General features: G+C 38.9%; 1 protein-coding gene across 1 annotated transcript in view; it reads right to left on the bottom strand.

Annotated features, from left to right (window-relative positions):
- Positions 1-22898, bottom strand: part of LOC133516200 (cell adhesion molecule Dscam2-like) — a 294499-nt gene that overhangs the window by 6820 nt on the left and 264781 nt on the right. The window contains exons 15-32 of the mRNA XM_061848998.1: positions 21627-21771; positions 21109-21257; positions 20329-20494; positions 19912-20051; positions 17984-18130; positions 17209-17299; positions 17045-17127; positions 16664-16792; positions 15954-16106; positions 11894-12023; positions 10597-10757; positions 8970-9149; positions 8108-8302; positions 4484-4678; positions 3039-3196; positions 1973-2141; positions 1268-1385; positions 774-973 (exon numbers count right to left, since the gene is read on the bottom strand). Coding sequence (XP_061704982.1) covers positions 774-973; positions 1268-1385; positions 1973-2141; positions 3039-3196; positions 4484-4678; positions 8108-8302; positions 8970-9149; positions 10597-10757; positions 11894-12023; positions 15954-16106; positions 16664-16792; positions 17045-17127; positions 17209-17299; positions 17984-18130; positions 19912-20051; positions 20329-20494; positions 21109-21257; positions 21627-21771 — 2709 coding nt within the window. The remainder of the gene's footprint in view (positions 1-773; positions 974-1267; positions 1386-1972; positions 2142-3038; positions 3197-4483; positions 4679-8107; positions 8303-8969; positions 9150-10596; positions 10758-11893; positions 12024-15953; positions 16107-16663; positions 16793-17044; positions 17128-17208; positions 17300-17983; positions 18131-19911; positions 20052-20328; positions 20495-21108; positions 21258-21626; positions 21772-22898) is intronic.

Raw genomic sequence — 22898 nt, 5'->3', positions numbered from 1 at the left:
AATAGGGTATTCGACTGTATTTAAAATAAATTATTTCACGCCATGCATGAAAAAAAGCGCCAGATAATTATTAAAAAAACGAAATAGAATAGAAATATAAAAATATGCCTTGAAGTTAGGTTAACTTCTTGATAAACATGCAAAGAGAACAAATTGCCAAACGTGAATGCATAGTTGAAGAGTTCCGTTTTGTTCATCATCAGTACTTCCACTTCATCAAATGTCACTTTTTTAAATATAAATGCTTGATTTGTTAAAAAAAAATACAAAAATCACTATATGGATGCCTTTCACATTTGAAGAGTTCCCTCGATTCCTCATGGATCCCATCATCAGAACTGAGTTTTGACAAAAACGGGACCAATCTGTATATATATAAATTCAAACAAAAAAATAATTTTCAAAATCGGTTTAGAAATGATGGAGTTATGGAGTAACAAACATAAAAAAAAAACAAGAAAAACATACAACCGAATTGATAACCTCCTACTTTTGAGATCTCGAAGTCGGTTAAAAAGCCTTTAAAAAGTGGTTAGTATCAGACACAAATTTAATTTATGGCTTAATATCCCATCTGGCTTGAATGATCAGATTGCGGTAAGTAGCTTTCGCAAAAATGCTTTCGTCAGATCTTGAGCACAATAAAAGCTAGGCAAATTGGTACTTCTCTGAAATTTATGTTTGAGGGATGGAACTCGAGTTGTTAAAAGGACGGTTGCGAGTCATACCATTTCATTTATTACTGTGATTATTCTTAAACAATACAATCATACCATGCTTGCTATTGTTCCTCATATGTATGGGCGCGCTGTAAATCCTGTTTTGCGCGTTGATGGCGTTCTCCTTGCTGGACAGGTTGCCGGCGTTGGCCATGTTGGCGAGGTTGGTGTGCGACGTGTTGGCGGTCAGGTTGCCGCTCTCCGACTTGTTGTCCACGGTTATCGAGTCGCGGTACTCTGTTAGGTTGCCGCTTCTAAAATTACGAAAATATTCAAGTTGTAACACTTGCAAAAAATATACTAACTAGGCATAGTAATTTCGAAACTATATTTCTAAAAACAATTTGTTGGATTACATTGTCTTGGACAGGAAAACGATTATTAAAGAAAAATGTTCATATTAAAAAGAAATAATGTTAAGAAATATTACAAATATTCACTGGCACAAGAGTGCTGGAGAAAAATCTGCGGCAATTAGTCTAACTCGTTATTAACCATAATGATTGAGTTTTGACTGAGTCATGTTCCAGGCAGATGATAATTCTTACCTTTGTCTCCTGACGAGTATGTAAACACAGCTGAGAAGACAGATGAGCAGTAAAATCGAGCTGCAGATGATGACGATCATATTCAGGTCTAAAAATTCCGATGGTGGGCCGACTTCGCCTTAAAAAGAAGGAGGTAAGTTACCTAATTATCTTATGTTTAAATATCTATAGTCAGCTAAAAATACTTACAAAAAACTCTTGTTGTTTATTAGACACGTGTGACTACAACGTATAGGTAACCAAGCAATAGTAATAGGGTTAGTTTTAAGTTATTAAATTTATCTTCATTTTCTTTATGCATTTTATGTACTTTTGGTTAATAAATGATAATGACGAAAACGAGCAATAGACGGTTCTTAGATATTTACTTCACGAAAAATTACATTGTGAAAGTGTTCTCCACAGTTGCACCAATACTTCAATTTATTTTTGATTTTATAATCATCAAATGATTGAATGATGAATTACTCGAAGTGCATTCCAATCGTTATGCTGTGATGTGGTAGATGTGTGTGGTAGTAGTCGTCATGTGATGTAGTAGATGAGTAAGGGAAACACACAAGTTGTGGTCGGACTGGTCAGCCATTATTATTCGCTTGCCCTTTTCTCATTCACTTGGGGTCGGCGTAGCATGTCTTTTTCTTCCATTCCATACCTCTCATTCCATATCTTCGAAAAGGCCTCCATGGCAAATTCATTACTTACTGCCATCCTCATTCTTAGTAGCATAGGCGTATATCGTGGTGACGCTGCCGGCCTCGTTGGTGGCGGTGACGCGCACCTGGTACCAGGTGCCGGGCGTCAGGTCCCCGATGGCGAAGGACCCGCTGCGCCCCGACTCGTACGAGCTCCATGACGAAAGGTCCGTGTAACTCTGAGGGGATCATTACGCAAATATCATTAGGTATAGGGAAACGGTATTTGTAATTCTATTTCTAGGAGCAGGATCTAGCAGACGATTAAGTGTTATCTCTAATCTGTTTAGTAAACCATGGTTAATCAAAAAATCTTTCAAATTTGCGATTTCGCTAAGAGTTGGTAAGCGTGGTTCAACCGTTTCCATTTCTACCTTCTTCTTGGTACTCGAAGAATTTCGATTATTTGGCATGGGCTTATAGGTACATGTAATGTCAATTGAAATACACCGACACTACTTACGACGAAAATGCTGCCAGAAAGGTTTTCATGCAGATTTATTTGTTGTATTAAATGTGTGAAGTCTATGATCTTTAATTGACTGATTACGTGTTTATGTATCGTGTTTTAGTAATTCACTTGCAAAGTGCTAGAGCGCTTGGCGGGGGCCAATTGGTGGCCAACTAATACCTAGATTAATTATCTACACAAAACATAACAAAAGTTACATTCCTATTGTTCCCTGAATATTGAATTATGTAACATAACAGGAAGGAAAATTAAGGAAGCCACCGATTAAGTTACGTCAGTTGAAATAGGATTGCGCGAATGGTTAAACCCAATTTATAATATCTAAAGGATGACAGGTGGCTACAAAACTATATAAACTTGTGTTATAAAACGTGTTCATCGCCTAATAAGGTTAATTAGAAAAGGCAGATAATGCCACGTATTGCTCGACTTACTCTAGCTTGAGCTGGCGCTGGGATTGGTTAATTTATTAAGAAATCTTTAAAAAAAGCTTTATTTCTCTAGTCGTAGTTGTTGAGCAAATTTATAAGAAAAACAACGGTACCTATTTTATAACTCTAAAATATCCAATCAATACATTTAAAAGGCTTTAAATCGAGTCGACCTGTGTCTGCGCGGTCCTCCAGGCACGCGTGCCGAGCGGGCGGTGCTGCACGTCGAACGCGCGCAGCGGGCACGCGCCGTCGTCCCAGCCCGCGCGCTGCACGTACAGGTGCGTGCTGTTGCTCCACAACCACTCGCTGCTCGCCGGCGGGATCGGCACTGAGGACCACCACCGATTCGGTTAGCTGCAAGGTATAGTCGTTAGATTTGTAGCTGGCCCCCAACGGCTAATCCTTTGTCTATTGTTAACTAAAACCTGCATAAAAAAAAGCCCGGTCACTTTAACCCGTTATTTAATTACAACTCCTATGGTAATTGAAATAAGATTCAAAATGAAAAATAATTTGCGATTTCTTGTGTGGTCCCTATACGGTTACTGAGTGCCGGCGAGTCGAACGCTACCGAACCAGTCTAAAATGTGTCCTCGATATGCGTAACAAAGGCGCGTTATCGGAGAGCACACCTACACTGATTTTTTGAGCGTTGGACTAGCACGCGCTCAGGTGCCAATTAGAATTATACGACCCTTTTTTTGCAGGTAGTGGCACGCGCAGTTTTAGTTAACAATAGACAAAAGATTAGCCGCTTCGGGCCAACTTCAAATCGAACGACTATACAAGTTGTGCACGCAGAAGACGATCGTACTCGACTCGGGCCGGTTGCAAGGCTAGGCTGCTAGCTACCTAACCTAAACGGCGCCACCGGCCACTCATCACGACACTTTGGCTTTGGCAGTTAAAAAACAGCAGCTATTATAACCATAATAAAGTATAGGGTTCCGTAGTTACTCTTCCGTCACAATAAGCTAAACTGGAGCTTAAAGTATAGTAAATTGTTAACCAAGGGATGAAACGGTACCTTTCACACGAGTTAAACAAATAGGCAAATTTTCATAATCAGTACCTAATTAAAGTACGTCTTTTTACTATGAAGGGGAAACTTTTTGCGATAACTCAAAAACAGCTAAACTGATCATGTCCGCTATAGTTTTCATTTAATGTCTTTCTTAAGCTCTACTTTCACGATTTTTTTTTTATATTTTTTGGACCTATGGTTCAAAAGTTAGAGGGGGGGGACACATTTTTTTTTTGCTTTCGGAGCGATTATCTCCGAATATATTCACTTCATTAAAAAAATGTTTGTTGAAAACCCCCTATTAGTTTTGAAAGACCTTTCTAACGATACCCCACACTGTAAGGTTAAAGCAAAAAAAAATTCATCCCCACTTTACGTGTAGGGGAGGTACCCTCAAAAAAAAATTTAGATTTTATTGTACGACTATGTCGGCTTTATTGATTTATATATCCATGCCGAATTTCAGCTTTCTAGCATTAACGACCACGGAGCAAAGCCTCGGACAGACAGACAGACAGACGGACATGGCGAAACTATAAGGGTTCCTAGTTGACTACGGAACCCTAAAAAAGGAAAACAAAACGCACTCACCTCCCCCAAGGGTGCTCACGTCCAGATACGCCGGTTGGGATGTCCCCACTTTGTTAGTGGCCGTGATCCTAACGGAGTACTTAGTTCCGCACTTAAGACCCGTCAGTGTATGCTTTTGTACCGACAAATTCGGCCGCGTCGCCGGCCACGCCTCCTGCCACGGTCCATTGGCCACTTTCCAAGTAAGACTGTAACCTGCGGAAAGAAGTAAAGGCATAAATACAACTTTATATGACAAAGTGGGTATGTAGGTAGTAGCTACGGCATTGAACTTGGGAGTTGGGACTAGGGCTCGCGGTGGCGTTCGGGTTTCGTGCACCCGTCGCCGGGGCCCTGTTCTTGTGTTACACGAAACCGGATTTGTGGCCCGTTAACACGAAACCGGATATGTGGACGGGTAATTAGGGTCCGGGTAATTGAGGGTAATTGTCATCCGTGTGTCCGGATCCACGGACATAAACTACACACGGTTCCGGCCCGTTCTCGACGTATAGTAACGATCGGACGCGTTCTTTATAAGAGCGCAGAATGAAAATCACTCTCAAGAACGAAAAATAAATACTTTAGTAGGCGGAAAGAAATAAATATTGCATTTTTTGGGGGCTGATATAACAAAACTACTACGGTACCGTAACGTAATGTAATTTGTTTAAAATACGTAAAAATAAAAATCAACGTTCTTACTACAACATTTATAGATCAAAATTCAATTCATAATTTCTTATTCTAATAGTGATTGATGCCACTCATGCGCTAAGAAAACTTTTAATTATATATGAAAAAAGACTTACTATCTAAGACACATTAAGTTAAATGTAAAATAACTTTAGCGAAAACAAAATTTAAATAACTTTTGTTGGTGAAATATTTATGTGACAAGACAGTATGTATACATATGTGTATAAAATTTGAAAACGCCTACATAAGCTTAAAATAATAATAATACCTGCTTGAAATTATGACAACTATTTAACAATTTCGACTTCTTGGTTAAGAATCAACCTAATTTTACTATAAATAAATTAATAATGTGCTTTGTTGGCGAACTTTTCATAATACATGAATGTGAATGAAAATGTACCCGAGAGAGGCCGAATATTTAGTATTTTATTATAAAATACATTCCGTATAATAATGCATTTATTAATAATAACAATGTAATATGCCGTTTAAATGAATTATCTAGTTTTTTTTTTTATAAAATTAGTGATTTATTATGAAGACAAAAGTAACAGGTATCTAAGAAAAAATATTTTTTAAATAAGATATCAGACATTATATAATATTAGACAAACATAATATATTTGCACTGTTGCACTAGAGATGCCGCAATAACACACCTAGTGTTGGATAGCGTGGTACAAGATTATATACTTATACGCAACCCTGAATTTAATAAAAAAAATAAGTGTCTCATATACCCACTAAAGTTCAATTAACCACGTCACACGAATTATGAATTAACCTTTATGTACTATTTAAATAATAGTAAAGGTTAATCATACACATGAGTACATTCGCGTACATGTATACATATTATATCACCTAAAAATGCCACCCAATATTTACGCAATGCTAAAACGAAAGGGGACGACCGCCCCGAAACCGCCTTTCCATACAAACGTAGTCCCCATTTTCCTCTGGATATTAACATTATTGAAAATATTATATTACAATTTGATGTATTTTAATAATAACCATACTTTTTTCCGATTTTTTTATTATTATAAAAGTTAAGAGCTATTAAAAATGTGTATGAAACTTGTCTTTATCTCCTAATTTATATAATAATTTAAAAAACGAAAAAATCTAACGGTCGAGCATAGCTATGACTAAAATACATACAATTCTGTAAAAATATTTTCCATAATGTCAATATCCAGGGAGGAATAACTCCTGGCATCGACGCCTGAATGCGATCTATTTGCTTGGCGATGGGCGGCAGTGTATAGTGAACGCTTGAGATTCTGTGAGGCGATGGATGCTAGGTGCTCAACTGTTCCAATTTAATTTGTTAATACTTATAATTATTATTGCTGTTAGTCTAAGTTTCGTGACGCATTGGTTGAACTGTAATGTCATGTAAACATTTATATCAATAAAAAAAAAAAAAAAAAAAAATATATTAAATACAATTAAAACACAAATTAATAAATTGCACTGAGAACAAAACAAAACTTTACAACCTCTAAAGCATCCATTGTTTTGTAACCTAGACTTTACTAGTAAATTTTTTTAAATACTAGCGCTGGTCTGGATCACAAAGCAATAACCAAACAATTAAAATTCACTAAAAGTATAAATGTCATTATAAACAAAACAAAACTTTGCAATCTTTATAAGTCTATTGATTTATAAATCAGAGTTCACTAGTATAATTTCAAACACTAGCGCTAGTCTGAACCACAAACCAATATACAATCAAATAGCTAGCTAACATTTACACAAATTAACACAAATAAATGAACTTCTTTAAAATTATTCAAATAAAACCCCAAAGCAAATTACTTTATATTATGCCCCAATCCAAACTCTACCAGTATCATGAAATACTAGCAAAGTCTAGGTCAGGTCATAATATAGGCAACCTAAATGGCCTAAAAACCCACTATAGAGTTTTGTTTAACAGTCACTGCGAATGGCCACGAGAAATGCTCGTGCAAGAGCGGTTTTATGCATCCCCACCAGAGATCCTGGAAATCCCGCTCTCCCGATTTCAATGCACCTCATTGGTAATTCTTTAAACCAATACTCAAATTCATAACTTCATACAATTTTACACAAATTACATTTTATTTTCTGATTAACATAAGGTCTAAATTTGAACTACTTTTGGGTGTGGTCCAAACTATTTTTCTACGCATGTCGGATGTCACTAGTTTTAATTCGAACCACCTTTGTTTTTCTATATGAGCACATATTTTAAAGATCCGCCCTTTCTTATTTCTTTATAATATGGTTCAATTTAGCTAAAAATATTTTTATCCATACCAAACATATTATTATTTCATTTCATTTTTTGATGACGTATAGTTCAAGCTGATATATAAAACTAACACTTGAACTAATGGTCCCAGTATATTGTTTGGACAAAGATTTATAATGCAAAAGCTTTATGACATTAAAATAAAGTTCAAATTATTTTATAAACAAGTTTCTTAATATATTGGTTTACTATTCATCACTGAGCTCTCCAAATTAGCGTTTAATATTTCAAACGATATGACCTGCTTCAGATATGAAAGAAATTTATTACCGTGAGATCCAAACAAGGAATTGTATTTAACCGACTTAAAAATAGATTAATATAATGTTCATATATGTAACAGGCAAGGGGAGATACTGGTATGTTACAACACTATAGGTAGATACAAATTTCTTTTATAGTTCGTTTCATTTACTTTTATAACATTTTTTCCCCTCGCCATCACTGTAATCTTTCTCTAGATAATTTCCCATTTTACGAGTATCTAACAACTTTTACCATTTCTGGCTTTCTTATACCTACTCTCATCTTTAGCGATCTTCATTTATGCCATGTTACAACATCAGACTGCTAAACTAAACTGCTTATACATGTAACACTCGTAATAACATGATCATTCATAATAAAGAAGCCCTTACCAATCTTCTGACTGCTCTTGTTGTGTGAGTAGTAGGGCTGCTCCCACTCCACGAGTATGGAGTGCTTGTGCGGCGTGGCGCGCAGCACGGGGGCCTCGGGCAGCGGCAGCACCACCACCGAGTACTCCACCGAGTCTGAGCCGTACAGGTTCTTTGCAAGGCAGGTGTAGTTGCCGCCGAGAGATGGGTCTATGTCTGGAGTACCGAGATAAATGTTAAATAGATTCTGGACTGACTTAAAAATCGGATAACAAATAAAAATTTCAAATTTGTTATTTCTGCGGTATTTCGCCAGTTATATCAGTTAGCAGCTCGCACCATTTAAAAGGCAAAATTTTATCGACATCTAGATCACTTTAAGCTCTATGTTTATATTGTCATAACTGAATTTTGGTTAAATATAAGTAGTAATAAAATCAAATAATCTCAAACAAAGTAAATAGCCTGAGGAATCGGGATAAGACATCCTTATAATATCGCTATGTCGGTCTGTTAAGAAGGGAAGTATAGCACGTGATCGTTCCTACAAAAAGAGAAAATGTTTTTCCACTTCTAAATATTTTTCATTCGCCATGTTTTTAGTATGTTATTGACACAATGAAAAACTAGGTTTATAGGTTTTCCTTTTTTTTCATCATTTTCAAAATATTTTTTTTATTAAAAAAAAAGCTAAACCAAAATGGAATTTCATAGAAAAGTACCGTTATTTCGTTAGGATCGCAAAATTTTTAATAGATATCAACCGGGGAATTTCAAGCGCACAACTCTCGTCTTGACAAGATGTTATACTTTCCAAAGCATACGAGTAGACATGTGCTAACACAACGGTTTTGAATTACGGCCAATGTAGTGAATTTCTTACTATTGATGAGCAGACTATCGTCATGGTTCCTGGTGAAGCGCGGGTGGTGCGTGATGATGTTGTGCTTGTGGTACCACACGGTGCGCGGCGGCGGCACGCCCACGCACTGGCACACCAGCAGCAGCGAGCTGCCCACTCCCACCGACACGGTGCCGCCCAGGGAAGCCACGCCCGCTACCACTGAAGACAGATCAAGATTTTACAAAGTTCTCAAAGCCTACAGTAAATAGCGCGGGGCGCTTGCGCCCCCATCATCATAAATTTACCTATAAAATACGCACAATATGCATATAATGAATTTTTAAAAAGGTAAACTGCCATTGGTTTTAATTCTACATCAGATCCGAAAATATACCGATGCAAGGACGGCGGTGGGAGATTTTTTCAAAAAAGTGTATATCTTATACAGGGTGCTTTTGTTATGTCTAACCATACTCTGAGGTCATAGTGAACAACTTTTAATCGAAATCGCGAAAAATATCTGCTGATCCATAGAAAAGTTGCTGACAGTGCCCAGATCACAAACCTCTAGATGACGGAGTGTGTGAGACGCGATGGGAGGGTGCGCCCTCGCTGGCGTGGGTTGTGGCGGTGACCCACGCCTCGTAGCTGCCGCTCGCGCCCAGCTCCTTGATCTCTGCGCTGGTGCGGCCCTCCTCCACGCGGTAAGTTTTTGGGGGGCCGTTGCTGACAGTGCCCAAGTCACATGCCTCTAGACGACGGGGTATGTGAGACGCGGCGGGAGGGCGCTCCCTCGCCGGCGCGGGTTGTGGCGGTGACCCACGTCTCGTAGCTGCGGCCCGCGCCCAGCTCCTTGATCTCTGCGCTGGTGCGGCCCTCCTCCACGCGGTAAGTTTGTGGGGGGCCGTTGCTGACAGTGCCCAGGTCACATACCTCTAGACGACGGGGTGTGTGAGACGCGGCGGGAGGGCGCTCCCTCGCCGGCGCGGGTTGTGGCGGTGACCCACGCCTCGTAGCTGCGGCCCGCGCCCAGCTCCTTGATCTCTGCGCTGGTGCGGCCCTCCTCCACGCGGTAAGTCTGTGGGGGCCGTTGCTGACCGTGCCCAGGTCACATACCTCTAGACGACGGGGTGTGTGAGACGCGGCGGGTAGGCGCTCCGTCGCCGGCGCGGGTTGAGGCGGTGACCCACGCCTCGTAGCTGCGGCCCGCGCCCAGCTCCTTGATCTCTGCGCTGGTGCGGCGCTCCTCCACGCGGTAAGTTTGTGGGGGGCCGTTGCTGACAGTGCCCAGGTCACATACCTCTAGACGACGGGGTGTGTGAGACGCGGCGGGAGGGCGCTCCCTCGCCGGCGGGGGTTGTGGCGGTGACCCACGCCTCGTAGCTGCGGCCCGCGCCCAGCTCCTTGATCTCTGCGCTGGTGCGGCCCTCCTCCACGCGGTAAGTCTGTGGGGGCCGTTGCTGACCGTGCCCAGGTCACATACTTCTAGACGACGGGGTGTGTGAGACGCGGCGGGTGGGCGCTCCGTCGCCGGCGCGGGTTGAGGCGGTGACCCACGCCTCGTAGCTGCGGCCCGCGCCCAGCTCCTTGATCTCTGCGCTAGTGCGGCGCTCCTCCACGCGGTAAGTTTGGGGGGGCCGCTGCTGACAGTGCCCAGGTCACATACCTCTAGACGACGGGGTGTGTGAGACGCGGCGGGAGGGCGCTCCCTCGCCGGCGCGGGTTGTGGCGGTGACCCACGCCTCGTAGCTGCGGCCCGCGCCCAGCTCCTTGATCTCTGCGCTGGTGCGGCCCTCCTCCACGCGGTAAGTTTGTGGGGGGCCGTTGCTGATTAGAAGATATTGGGCTATAAGTGATTACGTATGTCATCTGACCTTTTACGTATTTACTATATCACTGAGCCATAACGACAGTCGAAAGGGATTGCGCGCGAGTCACTTTGAATTGATCGTAATTTAAACTTTGCGTTGCTTTCACAAACTTCAAAGTACACCCAAACTTCAATGTACCTACTAGTATACCATAATATTATTATTATTTAATAAGCAGTTATGACAACTGATATGACCTGTATCTAGTATTCATAAAGATAGTTTGTAGCAAAATTGCTACATATGTATCGACATCAGTCGGTTTATTTTTGAACTTCTCCAGTGGCTAGCAGCTTGCTTGCTCAGTTCTCTTTCTGTTGTCTCTCTATGCGGTTTCATAATTCAGGCGTTGATGATTAGATGGCGCTGTATCACATTGGTCGTTTATGAGTTTGTTTTACCTTTTTGGCCTATTTTGAATGTGATTTATGGCAGGCTGAAAATAGAATGTAACTTTTGAGGGGGGGGGGGGGGGGGGGGCGGATTTTGAGTAGAAAATTGGAAGGTTTTCGAAAGATTAAATTTTTTTAAATTCTGATTTGCCTTCTCCAAATTGTTAACCATTTATTGTGTTCTTACGCTCCTTCTTTTACTTTTGTTAATTTCCTGTAGATGTCTGCAACCCGCATTTTCCTTAAATTATTTATTTTCTAAATTCCAAAACTGCTCCAATAGTCGAGCCATTACATTTTTCGGCGTGAAAGCTAGGTTTCCTTCATACACTTTTTTCAACCATCACTCCATTTCATTCGCCCCATTAAACATTTTTTTCCCCTCGGCCAATTTTCACCCGACTCCTTTTTTTAAATTCCTTATTTCTATAGCCTTTATGCGGAGAGCAGGGATCATCTTAATATTGTTTAGGATACTGTTTAAATTGTGTTCCGTGTTTTATCTATAGATTTCTCAGTCAAAATATTTGTCAAAATATATAGGTTAAAAGGTTCGCCAATTGACAAGTCTTATATTTTTTGCATAAATGTTTAAAATTAAACGTATTCTGTGAAGTGACTTTGTTTTACTGCGAGTTATCATGAACGATATAGTAAAATAATATATAATATAATATTGTCCATTATGTTTATGTCTTACCTAGAAGTAGGTTTGACGTAAACTGTATAATACAGCAGTATTCCATTGGAATGTTCCGGTCTCTTCCAACTGACGAGCAGGGAGGAGCCCGACAGCACCAGCACTTTGATGTCAGCTGGCGGATCGGGCACTGGAAGAGACCTGAATTTCAGCTTGTTTTACGATCGACGATGAAAAGGGCACTTTTACGATCGCTTACGCTAGTTTCGCTGATTGTTCAAGTACGCGCGAAATGCACTGGTAGTCGTGTCTAGATCGTATCATAACCAAATCAAACCTTAACAAGCTCTAAAATAAAAAAATCACAATCTGAGCACATACCCCGGGTGCTCTTATGGTAAAAAATGTAGGTACCAAAGCTTGATCATTTATGGATACTAATAAAATGCTAACACAGCTATGGGTCATTTTCTGAACGCGATTTTTTTTGTGTCCGAGATGAAAATCGGAGGGGAGTATCGTATTAACGTAGCATTTTTTTTCATAAAGAAGTCAGACTTCCACACCGAGGTCAACATAAATTCACTGATAAATTTGTTTTTAGGATACACTTGAAATACTTAAATGCTCAAATTACTACTCCCGTGCCCTGTCCGGAATCTGTTTTTGAGTATAATGTAAATTAATACTACTAACTGTACATTAGTATCTCGGAGCATTGAGTATATAAAACATTAACTTCTTTGTGGTAAATAACTCGTGATCGATGTTTAAATTTTGTCCGAGATCGAGATATTTTACTGTCGAAAAATTTCATAGCCAATCACCACCACACGTGAAGCCTTGACTTGTTATGCACTTCCCTTTTCTTGTTCTGTCATGTGTCTTCTAACAAATGATATAGGTACGATTGTTTTTAAATGCAATAATTTAATTTAATTTATCCATATAATACAATAAATTAAATTAACCTAAATCTAAGTCTTATAACTAAAATAGCCCAACAACACCTCTATTGTTCATGTGCAATGGCGTTCCAATAACAGTGTTCAGAAGGCTGTTGGGGCTGACTCTAACACGGCGCATCAGGGAGGCCACTCTCTTGCGCATTATGGCTTGAAAGCTACCTACGTGAGCTTCCGCAAACATCCCCGACGCACTGAAAAATCGAGGCAACCCCAAGAACACCCTGAAACCGTTATTATACTGGATGCGTAAGGCATTGAGAGATTTCTGCGTACACTTGACCCACAGGCTGCACGTATAAAAAGACTGACAAAATGCCCTAAAAAGAGTTATTTTGACACTCTTCGTGCAACGTGCAAACCTGCGAGCCAACATGTTGCTTCTCACCGCTAATGCCCTACGCTCTCGCTCCACGTCAAGATCGTCAGAGAGGTTCTCGGTGACCCAGCGCCCCAGATACTTAAACTGAGTGACATTTTTTAACTCAGTTCCTCCCAGTTTTAGTGGTGGTATGAACTTCGGTTTTTTTTAACCCGCCTTCAACACGAGTAGCTCACTTTTCTTCGAGTTGTATCTGAAACCGTGGGTTCCTATGGATACTATCAATATTTTTTAATGTTTTTTCACAAGACTTAAACTTAGTGTTATCCATTTTCTAACACAAAATGCAAATAAAACATATGCAGCTAGAATATGTGTCAAATGTTATCAACGTTAACATGTCATCGTCGATGCATTATAAATACGTAAGAAAAGGTTACACACCTACATACTAACTTATCTACACCCTGCACTAGTACTTTGTTTACATATGCTCCTAACTACTTATTCGTTTTTTTTTTGACATGACGCACGAAGATTTACGCAAATATTTTTATATGTGAATGTAGCGGGTACTAGTGGCTATCCATGCATATTTTTTCTGGAGGTGTACCTCCGCGAAAAGTAAAAAAATAAATGTGAAGAAAAATAAAATGTTTTTTACACAATGAAGTATAAGTACATGACGTGGGTTAAAAATGTATATTTTCTAGCCTATTTTTTTATTGACAAATATAATTTTGTTTCGTTAATCTAACTTGAACAGTTTACAAAATATGCCACTTTCAATGATACGCTGATTATTTTACATATCCTGAATAACTCGAAAACAAAAGAAGATCGAGGACTGATATTAAGCATAGAGTGTTCTTAGGACTTGCCAGTACACCACCTGAAAGAATGACCAAATCCGTCGTTGGGGGCACCTCTAGTTCGCTTAGCCTGCTAGACCCTTTACGACAGAACTATAAAAACGGGTAGGGCGACAATTTTTATCTAATTTACATGGCTACAATAATGCATTTATTTTTTATATATTTTCATTAACAAACAGTAGTTTCACGCAACCCGTTTCTGTCTTAATATTGAGGATAGCATATAATTTTTGTAATATGCGAATGAGATTGTAGACGATTTTATTTGTTACGAAACCCAATTCCCGTACAACTCGTTTTCTAGGCACGGAAATTTAATATCATCGTTTATTACATTAATTGAACGCTATTATTATGGATTTTATGTCTTTTAGCGTTATTTAGGTCATATATCGTGAAACAGTTACAAATGGACCATACATTATACGATTTTTAATATATACATAGTAAATATCATTTTTTATTAGTTTGCTGCACACCCACGAATGCTAACAAATTCTATCGTCAAAGTTTACGATTTCAATACACAGATGCATTAAAAAACCAAAAAAATATATGTTTTACGTGAATACTACTGAATAGGGTGTCATTCTGAATCCCTAACAACGTTTGTCCTAAAGTCACTTGCCCAAACTGGTTTGTTCTAATGGGCACAAGCCCTAACGTTCAATTGTCATAACGATTATTTTCCATAATGTAATGGTAAGCCTAAGACGCATTTGTCCTAAGCATTTGTACCATAACTATCAAGATCCCTAATGTTTTTTGACATATTCTTCGAAATCCCTAACAAATTGACATAAAATAACATGCATTAACTGTTTTGACCTAATGGCTATTGCCCTAATGATCAATTGTCATCACAGTTACTTTTCCTATTGATCAAATATCATAACAATTACATTACATAATGAATGATTAGCCTAAAATTCATAGCCTAAGCATTTCTACCATAACTATCAATATCCTTAGTGTTTTTTACCATAATCCTCGAAATCTCTAACAATGTTTGGCCTAACACATCACGCTCTAACTGGTTTGATCTAATGGGTATTGCTCTAATGATCAATTGCCATAAAAATATTTTTCATAATGCTCTTTGCTCTAAAACTCTTTTGTATGAAATATGTTTACCATAAATATCAGTATCACTAATGTTTTTGCCATACTTAAAATTTGATACTGGGACCTCCAGTGACAAAAGTGGATTAGGTTAGAACTGCGACCATTGTAAAAATGAACTGCTGTCAAAAATAGGTAAGGTTAGAACTACGATCCTTGCTAAAACGAACTGTTGCCATAAAAGTTGGTTAGGTTAGGTTACAACTGCAACCCTCGCAAAAACTAACTGCTGCCACAAAAGTGGGTTAGGTTAGGTTAGAACTGCGACCATTGTAAAAACGAACTGCTGTTAAAAATATTTTAGGTTAGAATTGCAATCCTGGCAAAAACGAACTGCTGCCATAAAAGTGGGTTAGGTAAGGTTAGAACTGTGACCCTCGCAAAAACGAACTGCTGCCACAAAAGTGGGTTAGGTTAGGTTAGAACTGCGCCCCTCGCAAAAAAGAAAAACTATGATTAATAGCATGAGGATAAGTAATCAATATGGGAAGTGCCATTAGGGGAAAAAATAAGTCATTCGATGATAGGGCAACCAAAATTAGGGCATATGAGTGTTAGGCCAAGCAACCATAGGCTATGTAACATTAAGTAACATGATGGTGAGGACGTATGACCTATAGGCCTAAAAATAACTAGGACGTGCCCGGATCTATTGTTCAAACTGAAATATCTTTCAAAATGTCATGAATATTTGTACCCTGTAAGTAATATTGGCTTTATTTTATTTTTATACGAATTATCACATTACATTTTATTATATATTAAATCAATATGTCAAATTCCATGGATATTAGATAAAAATGCTCGATTGATGAAATTGACTCCTATATACATACCGTCCTGTAATGTAGCACAAACGATCGGATAGGAGAAAGGTCCTGCCCCGTAGTTGGAGAAACCGGCCACTTTGACGGTATAGTTAGAGTACTTCAGCAGGCCCTGCAGGTATATCTCGGTATGGAGCGACGTTTGGTTATGCCATGCGTCCTCTGAAAATTATTATGGTTTCCCTGTTAAATGTACCTATGTATTTGACTCGCATTTGGTATGAATAAAATCATCATTGGTGAACTATAAATAAATAAATAAATAGGACAATTTTACACAGATCGACTTAGTGCCAAAGTAAGCTCAATAAGGCTTGTATAATGGGTACTAGACGACGATATATTATATATCTATGAATAAAAATGAATGGGTTATTCATAAACGCATTACAAGCCTGAATTAGCTATGAATAGTTTTGTCTTTATTTGTCATTTTCACTTATGTATTTGTAAGAAAGGGATAAAGCATATTTTAACGTAACGTTTTATGAATTAATAAGGTTTTATAAATTGGGGTTAGGTTAAATAAATCAATGATAAATGGCAAAGACTTAGGTTTTTCTACGCTTTCATTTATCGCGTAAACATGACGCGATATAACGCTCGTATGCTACTAACGCATGGTACATTAAGCGACGTGCTATACCTACTGCCATACCGATCAGAACTATGACCGTAATAGTACGTGTGGTTGTGGTAATTAAGAACAGTCACCGTACCCTCTGCCGCGTAAAGCACAGAGTAGCCGACGAGCGAGCTGGCGCCGGCCTGCAGGGGTTGCCAACCCACGCGCAGTGACGTCGGTGACACCGCCGTGCACTCCACCGCCAGCGGCGCTTGCTCTGGCGCTACAATGCAAACATCGAACTTTACATTTCCTGTAAGCAATGTGGATATTGAGGATAAACGTCATAAACGCTCAAAGTTATACTTAAAAGGTGCTGCAATGGTTTCGATTCCATCTTCCATGTGATCAAGTCCCAGATTTAGTTTCTTTTATATTTATTTTAACGTATTTCTTGATTACAGAGTTAAAAACAGATTGAATCTTTATAATTTGTGAATTTTTATGCTCACTTAAAACACATTACTGGGTTTACCTCCTTCCCTGGTGTCTTGAAATACGGGTATAGAGAATGGTCCTGATCCCGCACTAGTAAAGGCTGCTATTGACACAGCATACCTGGTAAAATAATGATTCACATAAGTATGTGTTTATGTAAAAGCCAATGTATTTCACTATTTTGCCGTTTAAGATTATTACCTAGTGTTCTTTAAGAGTCCACTTAGTAAAGTTTCTTGTTTTCCTGATTGATGTAAAACCTTGACTGTTCTAGAGTCATTGATGTCCGATACTGAAAAAACGCATTGAACAAATTATTATGACGAAGGGATAGGTAGTCTCGTCAGACAAAAAATGATGAACTTTACAAAACAGAACGTGTAGCACACGAATCCCCTAATTTATTAGCGTCAATGAAGTGTCAATGTCAAGTTTAACATTTCATCTTAGGACACAAGATCTACACGTAGATCTCCCCATCAAGCACGATCTCTAAACAGGCTGGTTATTTAGTCACCTGCAATAATTTACGGGGTGAATATATAGGTCTTACTGAGCAACTTTTACTATGGGGCTAGCCCCGTAATCGGGAAAAAAAATTGCCTGTTTCATACATTTTGACTGTCTGATCTTGACATTTTCTATGGAAGAGTAAATTTTTTTCGCGATATCGGGGTCGGTTCCATAGTAAAAGTTACTCAATATGACTTATATATTCAGCCTGTAAATTATTGCAAGTGACAAAATAAACACCTGTATAGAGCTATAGGTACATAATTAATTAGGAGCATGGCCTCCATCATCCGGTGTATAGAAATGGATGATTGTTAAACAAGATGTTAAGTAAAAAACTAAGAGGCATCCTTAGGTCTTACTTTTACTAGGATACTAGGCAATTCTAAAACGAATTCATAGGTGACTATCATTTATAAATAGGAAAGTCATAAGACTCATAAGTGCCATGATGGTCTCTCACCTGAAATGCCTTGCGGCACCGCCTTAACATGATACCCCACTATAAGCCCGTTGTGCGTCTCCTTCAGCGGAGGCATCCAGGAAGCCCGCAGCTCTCCGGGATTGTCAGTCTGTTCCACTTGCACATTGTTCGGGGGTGAAGATGGAGCTGAATATTCAAGAAAATAGTTATACATCAAGCGGTCACGTGGTAAAAAGGGTGCAGATTGCCCTTTCGTTAATAAGGGCTTATGCATTCACAAAATCGATTAGTTTTTCATACAAAAACGAATGCATCAGGTCACGTCTATGACAAGTCACGTGGTATATAGGTTCCCAATCTTTCCCTAGCAGAGATGTGACTTATTTGAAATACTTGTATTTAAAATGCAAATACAAAATGCAAAATACCTATTTTGTATTTTGTATTTAAATACCTTTTAAAGAAAACTATTTTGTATTTTATTTCAAATTGTTTTTGGGACCTATTTTCTATTTTCAAAATACAAAATACTTTTTATTAGGTAAAGTAGGTAGTGACCCTGCCTATGAAGCCGATGGTCCCGGGTTCAAATCCTGGTAAGGGCATTTATTTGTGTGAACACAGATATTTGTTCCTGAGTCATGGGTGTTTTTTATGTTTTGTTTTTTTTTTTAGGTTATTTATGCACTATGAATTTTTTGAAACAGGGTTTAACACAATACCCACTATTGAAAACCTCTAGCTAGGGTTTATGTAATAGTTGGCGAGATCGCGCGGACCGATCCGCGTTTGCTTAATACCATTATTACATACTTAGTTATGTTTTCCTGTCGAAGCTGTTATTGTATCTATCGTTTAAATATCGACCTTATGTATATGTATTTAAGTATTTATATATATCATTGTCTAGTATCCACTACACAAGCCTTAATGAGCTTATTACTGTGGGACTTCGTCAATTTGTGTAATAATGTCCTATAATATTTATTTATTTATTATTTTAACATGGAACCGGTGAATCTGTTTAGTAACGCCGCAAATAACCACAAGCGTAACGAGAGATTAAAAATGTGGAATCTTAAGCGTTGCAAGGGTTTCAAGGCACGAGAGGTAAACAAACTTTTCTGCCCTGGTGAAACACAAACGAGACGTTTTCACCAACCAACGAGAGGTATATACAAGCTGTAAAACATTACAAATCTAAATTAATGTTTTTAATAATTGAGTGTTAAAAACCGTCACTTAAAATCCATTCAACCGGTAAACATGAGGAGACACAAAATTTGCACTCTAGAGGACTGATATACACACTGTTTTTAAAGAATAAAGACAGCCTTTCCAACTTGTAAATTCCGAGCTGTACTAACTTTTTAATTCAGACTAGGTATTCACTATTTAAGAGTACCTTTTATCGCAAAGTATTTGTATTTTAAAAAAGCATTTTGAAAATACCTATTTTGTATTTAGTATTGTAAATACAAATTTGAAAACTATTTTGTATTTTGCATTTGAAATAGTATATCTAGGAAGTATTTGTATTTTGTATTTAAATACTTTTTATAAACTATTTTTCACATCTCTGTTCCCTAGGCATATAAATAGTGTCTGTGTCTGAAGAAAATTTATGGTAAAGTCGCAAGAGAAACATTGCCTCCGATTTTTTTTAATTTCTAAGTAAATATGTAAGTAAAGAATAATGAGCTGTTTCAGCAAGGGCTCTCTCAACAACAATTTTTGTTGCTCACGATTGCAAGTCACCACAGTCTAGAGCTGCACTTTTGGCGGATCAGCAACAGTACTCATAACGTAATATAATTATGAACTGCGCTTTAATTAATAGTCCACTTCAGCTCTGCTACATTTGTATCAAGAAGTCAAATTTTATAGGGATGAGATTACAAGAGCCACGCTGGTTTGTAAATATATGTAGAGAGGGCCGGGCCTAAACGTGACAGTCGATGGTTTACCCTCTTCGTGTGTGGTGAAGTGCACGGGGGCGGTGAACAGACTGACGCCGACTTTGTTGCCGGTGGCTACTCGCACGCCGTACGCAGTGGCCGGCCTCAGGTTCTGCAGCTCCAAGCTTTGCCGCAGATCTGTGTCTTTTCTGAAAACAAGTAGATACAATGAAGTTTGTTACTTAAGTATTAGGTACTATATTTATTGCTCATATTTGTATTATTTCCGAAAACTAGTGACCTTCCTTTAGTGGAGAGTAAATGAGTGTATTTTTTAGCAACTGAGCAATTGACAACCAGAGTTACCGCATAATGTACCCCGTGCAGCTCTATCCACATTAGCTGTCTAATAGGAAGCACCAATTTGTCTTTGACTTTACACATCTCATCAGACAATCCGAATCTTTGGTTAGAAGATTACCTTACCTAGAGACGTTGATGGTGACCGCGTGCTCCCAGACATTGTAGTGCTGCGGCACATGCTGCAAGGAGTAGTACTGTGCGTGTGCCGTCCGCGCGTCGCGCCACGACACGAGCGCGCCGCGTGACGATACAGACTCCACGCGGAGGTCGGACGGCGGCGTGGGGGGCTCTGTGGATGTAGATATTAAATATTATCTTGGAATCAAACCTGTAACTAGTATTAAAGAAGGACCATGTATAGTCAAAAGCGTTGCCAGGCGATGGGCTAGAAAGGAAGCTGATATCGGCGAAGGCCTAGCGGTGGGGAGGGGGGGCATACTTTGTATGTAATATAATATTTGGTCTCCAGGGATGCAACTGGCCCTTCCACCCTTCTCCCTGATCTCCGCCCTTGAGTATAGTCCAAAATCCTAATACACACAATCATATTAAATATGATAAGGCAATGAAGCGGATATGAGTCATGACAAAACGTTTAGCGTTTAACTCTATCAAAAACTAAATAATGTTCAATTACTAAGCGCCACTTGCACCATCCCACTAAACCGGGGTTAACTGGTTAAAACGTTAAAATTGATTAAGTCTTTGAAAAAAATGAAAAAGAAAAATACTGGTAACAATGGTACCTCTAAGTTTAACCGGTTAACCCTGGGTTAGTGGGATGGGAAAGTGGCACTAAGCAGTAGAGTAACGGAGTAATTGATTAGGTACACTTGGATTGTACGTTAAATACTAGTCTATTTACCGAAGTATGATCAATAAAAGTTTCAACGGTAAGCCTACCTAAAATGGTGAGATGTATAGCGAAGCTTGCAGCGCCGTAGGGGTTGCTCGCTCGGCACTGGTACAAGCCGCCGTCCATAGCCTCGGAATATTGGATGTTGATTGTGCTAACAACGCCCAGTGTGGATTTCGTCTCAGTTAGTTTTGATCTGGAAAATACATTCATACCTGGTTTTATTGCAAGGTAAATGGACCAGGTGAAACGTTACAAAGTGGATACTCGTACTCGCTAAAAAGCATCCAGGGACACAGAAAACCTTTTTATTTATTATTCGCACGGCGCGTCTGTTTTTTTTTCTCTGGCTGCCATTTTGCGGGATTACATAGCACTTTTTTCATTGTAATCGCTTACGATTCGAGTACTTAAACTAAAAAAAAATAAGTTTAAAAGAAAAGTGAAAGTTCTTACGTACGCGTTACCTTTTAGGTACTTATTTGAGCGTTTTAAGTCCCCACAAACAAGGCCACTTTTTCGGCAGAGGGGAGTATTTATTAATTTTCTTAGCAGGCGGTGGTACCTGTGATGTCGAAAATCGATGACGTTCCCATTGTGGGTCCAGGTAACCCTGATTGGTTCATCGCCGAGTGGTTTGCATGCCAAGTTTATCGGGTGACCCAACCGTGAGGTCACGTTGGCTGTCGATGATTCAAAGTGAACGGGTTCTGTAAAATTAAAAATAAAATTTCACCCATACATGTTTTGTGGTAGATATATCATAAACCAGGTTTAATGACATTTTTATGGATAACGTTATAAAATCACTTTATCATTGATCTAGCGCGAGTCAACAGATAGATATGAAACTACAGCAAGCTGCAAAATTGCATGGAAACATTATGAACGAAATTCATTTATAAAGTGGCCATGCACTATTGCAGGACGATGTACCATCAGGTTCAAATTTGCATGGACAATTTATGAATGATTTCATTCATAACTTATCCACGCGCTTTTGAACCCTACTGTACATATGTGAATTGCTATAAGCAAATTTAATGTTCCCATAACTTATTTGGTACCTATTTATAAAAATGAATCAGGACTTAATAGCGTACACTTACGTTTATTATTTTGGCCTGACAATTCAATGTGACATTACGTCCGTGGTCACAGGCAGACTGGCGAGGAATGTATCAACATCCTACATAGTGTGAATTTTCTTAAATTATTTTTAGTCCTCAGACCCTGTTAAACATTAACCTTTGTTTCTTTTATGCGAGCGGTCAGCTTCCGTATTAGCTACGAGTACGTGGCAAATCAACAATATGTCCTTTAAAAAGCAACTGTATACTGTACCTATCGTGATAGTGTTAAAGTTCAAATCTATGTAATAACATTAGCGCTCGCCTGCATTGACGTGTTCGATCGTCCTACATTACTAAAACATGTTACGGGTAGATTTGAATCTTAAAACCACTACGATAAAGCCGCTTTTTAAACGACATTGTTACTTTGCCACGCGACCAACACGTGAGCCAACCGATCGCACAAAAGAAAGAATGGGTTTTGTTTGACAGATTAGGGTCTTAGGCCTCTTAGGGGTAAAAATCATTTGAGCTAACTCAAATTTGATTCATATTGTAGCTGCACTAGTTTTGCAAACTACCCGCACTTGATATTGATTATTCACTTGTACGCTAGGGTCGTCACTTTGCCTAGGTACTCATGCACAATACTCACGACATCCGATGGTTTGTGACGGGATGTTTTTCACGTTTAGGTACATTTGCTAATCACTGGATTTCACGAAAATCAAATCCCTTGTCCCTCAGTCTGGTTGTAAATGCGA

Source organism: Cydia pomonella, chromosome 3 (assembly GCF_033807575.1).
Source record: "Cydia pomonella isolate Wapato2018A chromosome 3, ilCydPomo1, whole genome shotgun sequence".
In the NCBI taxonomy this organism is placed as follows: domain Eukaryota; kingdom Metazoa; phylum Arthropoda; class Insecta; order Lepidoptera; family Tortricidae; genus Cydia; species Cydia pomonella.
This window is presented reverse-complemented; position numbering and strand designations above follow the sequence as displayed.